Source organism: Carlito syrichta, unplaced genomic scaffold (genome assembly GCF_000164805.1).
Source record: "Carlito syrichta isolate Samal-C Ts95f unplaced genomic scaffold, Tarsius_syrichta-2.0.1 Scaffold309471, whole genome shotgun sequence".
NCBI classification, from domain to species: domain Eukaryota; kingdom Metazoa; phylum Chordata; class Mammalia; order Primates; family Tarsiidae; genus Carlito; species Carlito syrichta.
The window spans coordinates 124,319-125,466 of record NW_007253567.1 but is presented as its reverse complement, the minus strand read 5'-3'; the positions used below and the strand labels follow the sequence as shown (position 1 = coordinate 125,466).

General features: G+C 61.1%; 1 protein-coding gene across 1 annotated transcript in view; it reads left to right on the top strand.

Moving 5' to 3' along the window:
- Window positions 1-69: 69 nt before the first annotated feature.
- Window positions 70-1,148, top strand: part of TNS2 (tensin 2) — a 14,454-nt gene continuing 13,375 nt past the window's right edge. The window contains 1 exon segment of the mRNA XM_021717209.1: window positions 70-260. Within this exon segment, the coding sequence (XP_021572884.1) occupies window positions 186-260 (75 nt within the window). The 5' untranslated portion in view covers window positions 70-185.

Here is a 1,148-nt window from a genome sequence, read left to right as displayed (position 1 = left end):
TCCTGGAGCAGCGACCTGCCCCCTCCCCGCCTGCACTTCCCTCCGCTTCCAGGGCTGGGCTTCTCCTCACACCAGCCAGACAGCCAACCCTCCACCCAGGGGAAGCGGCTGCCTCCGTCGGGCCGCTTCCAGGAAGCCCCAGCATTGTTCAGGCCCCTGGGCCGGCACCCCAGCCACCGGACACCATGAAGTCCAGCGGCCCCGTGGAGAGGCTGCTCAGAGCCCTGGGGAGGAGGGACAGCAGCCGGGCCACCAGCAGGGTAGGACTGCCCGCCAGCTGGGCAAAGGGGGGGGGTGTGGAGGTGTGAGCAGTGAGGGAGGGGACAGGAATCAAGCCAGACCCTCTTCTCAGTGTCAGCCTCCTCTGCATCGCCCCCTGCACAGCATCCCCTCACTGCTCTGCCTCTTCAGGGTGGCCAGGGCTGCGATGTGAGGGCGGATGTTTGGGTCAGAGTGGGTCTTGTCTGTTTCGGCTCCTCTTTTCACCTTTCCTGCTCTAGCAGGGCCAACCTTGGGGGATAACTGGCCCCCCAACCCTGAGCCCCCAGTACACTTCACTGCAGGACTTTGCCAGGCACTATCCTGGAGTCCTGGAGCAGGACTAAGAGATCAGGCCCCTTCCCTGGCCTGGGAGGTTTGGGGGAATGGGGCGGGAGGGGCGGCAAAGGGAGGCAAGGAAGAAGCCAGTCTCAGGACAGATTTGCTGTCCACTGACATCACCTACCTAGGCCACCAAGGTGTCCTAGCGGGTTCCGCAAGTTTGGTCCAGGTCAGAAGCTCCAAGGACAGTCAGGAGAGCAGAGTGCTGCCTGGGTCCCACCACTCCCTTTCCCACTTCTTCTCAGCCTCCTTTCAAAAGCAGCAGCTCAAGTCAACACGACATAGTACGATGGTGGGGCCGGGGACGAGGAGTTTGAGCTCCAGAGAAAGAGAAAAATGGGTAAAAGAGAGACTCGTCAGGCTGGGCGCAGGGACTCACGCTTGGAATCCCAGCACCTTGGGAGGCCGAAGCAGGAGAATCACTTGAGCCCAGAAGTTCTAAGACCAGCCCGGACAACATAGTGAGACCTCATCTCTACAATAAAATAAAAGAATTAGCCAGAGCCGGGCTCGGTGGCTCAGCCTGTAATCCCGCGCCTTTGGGAGGC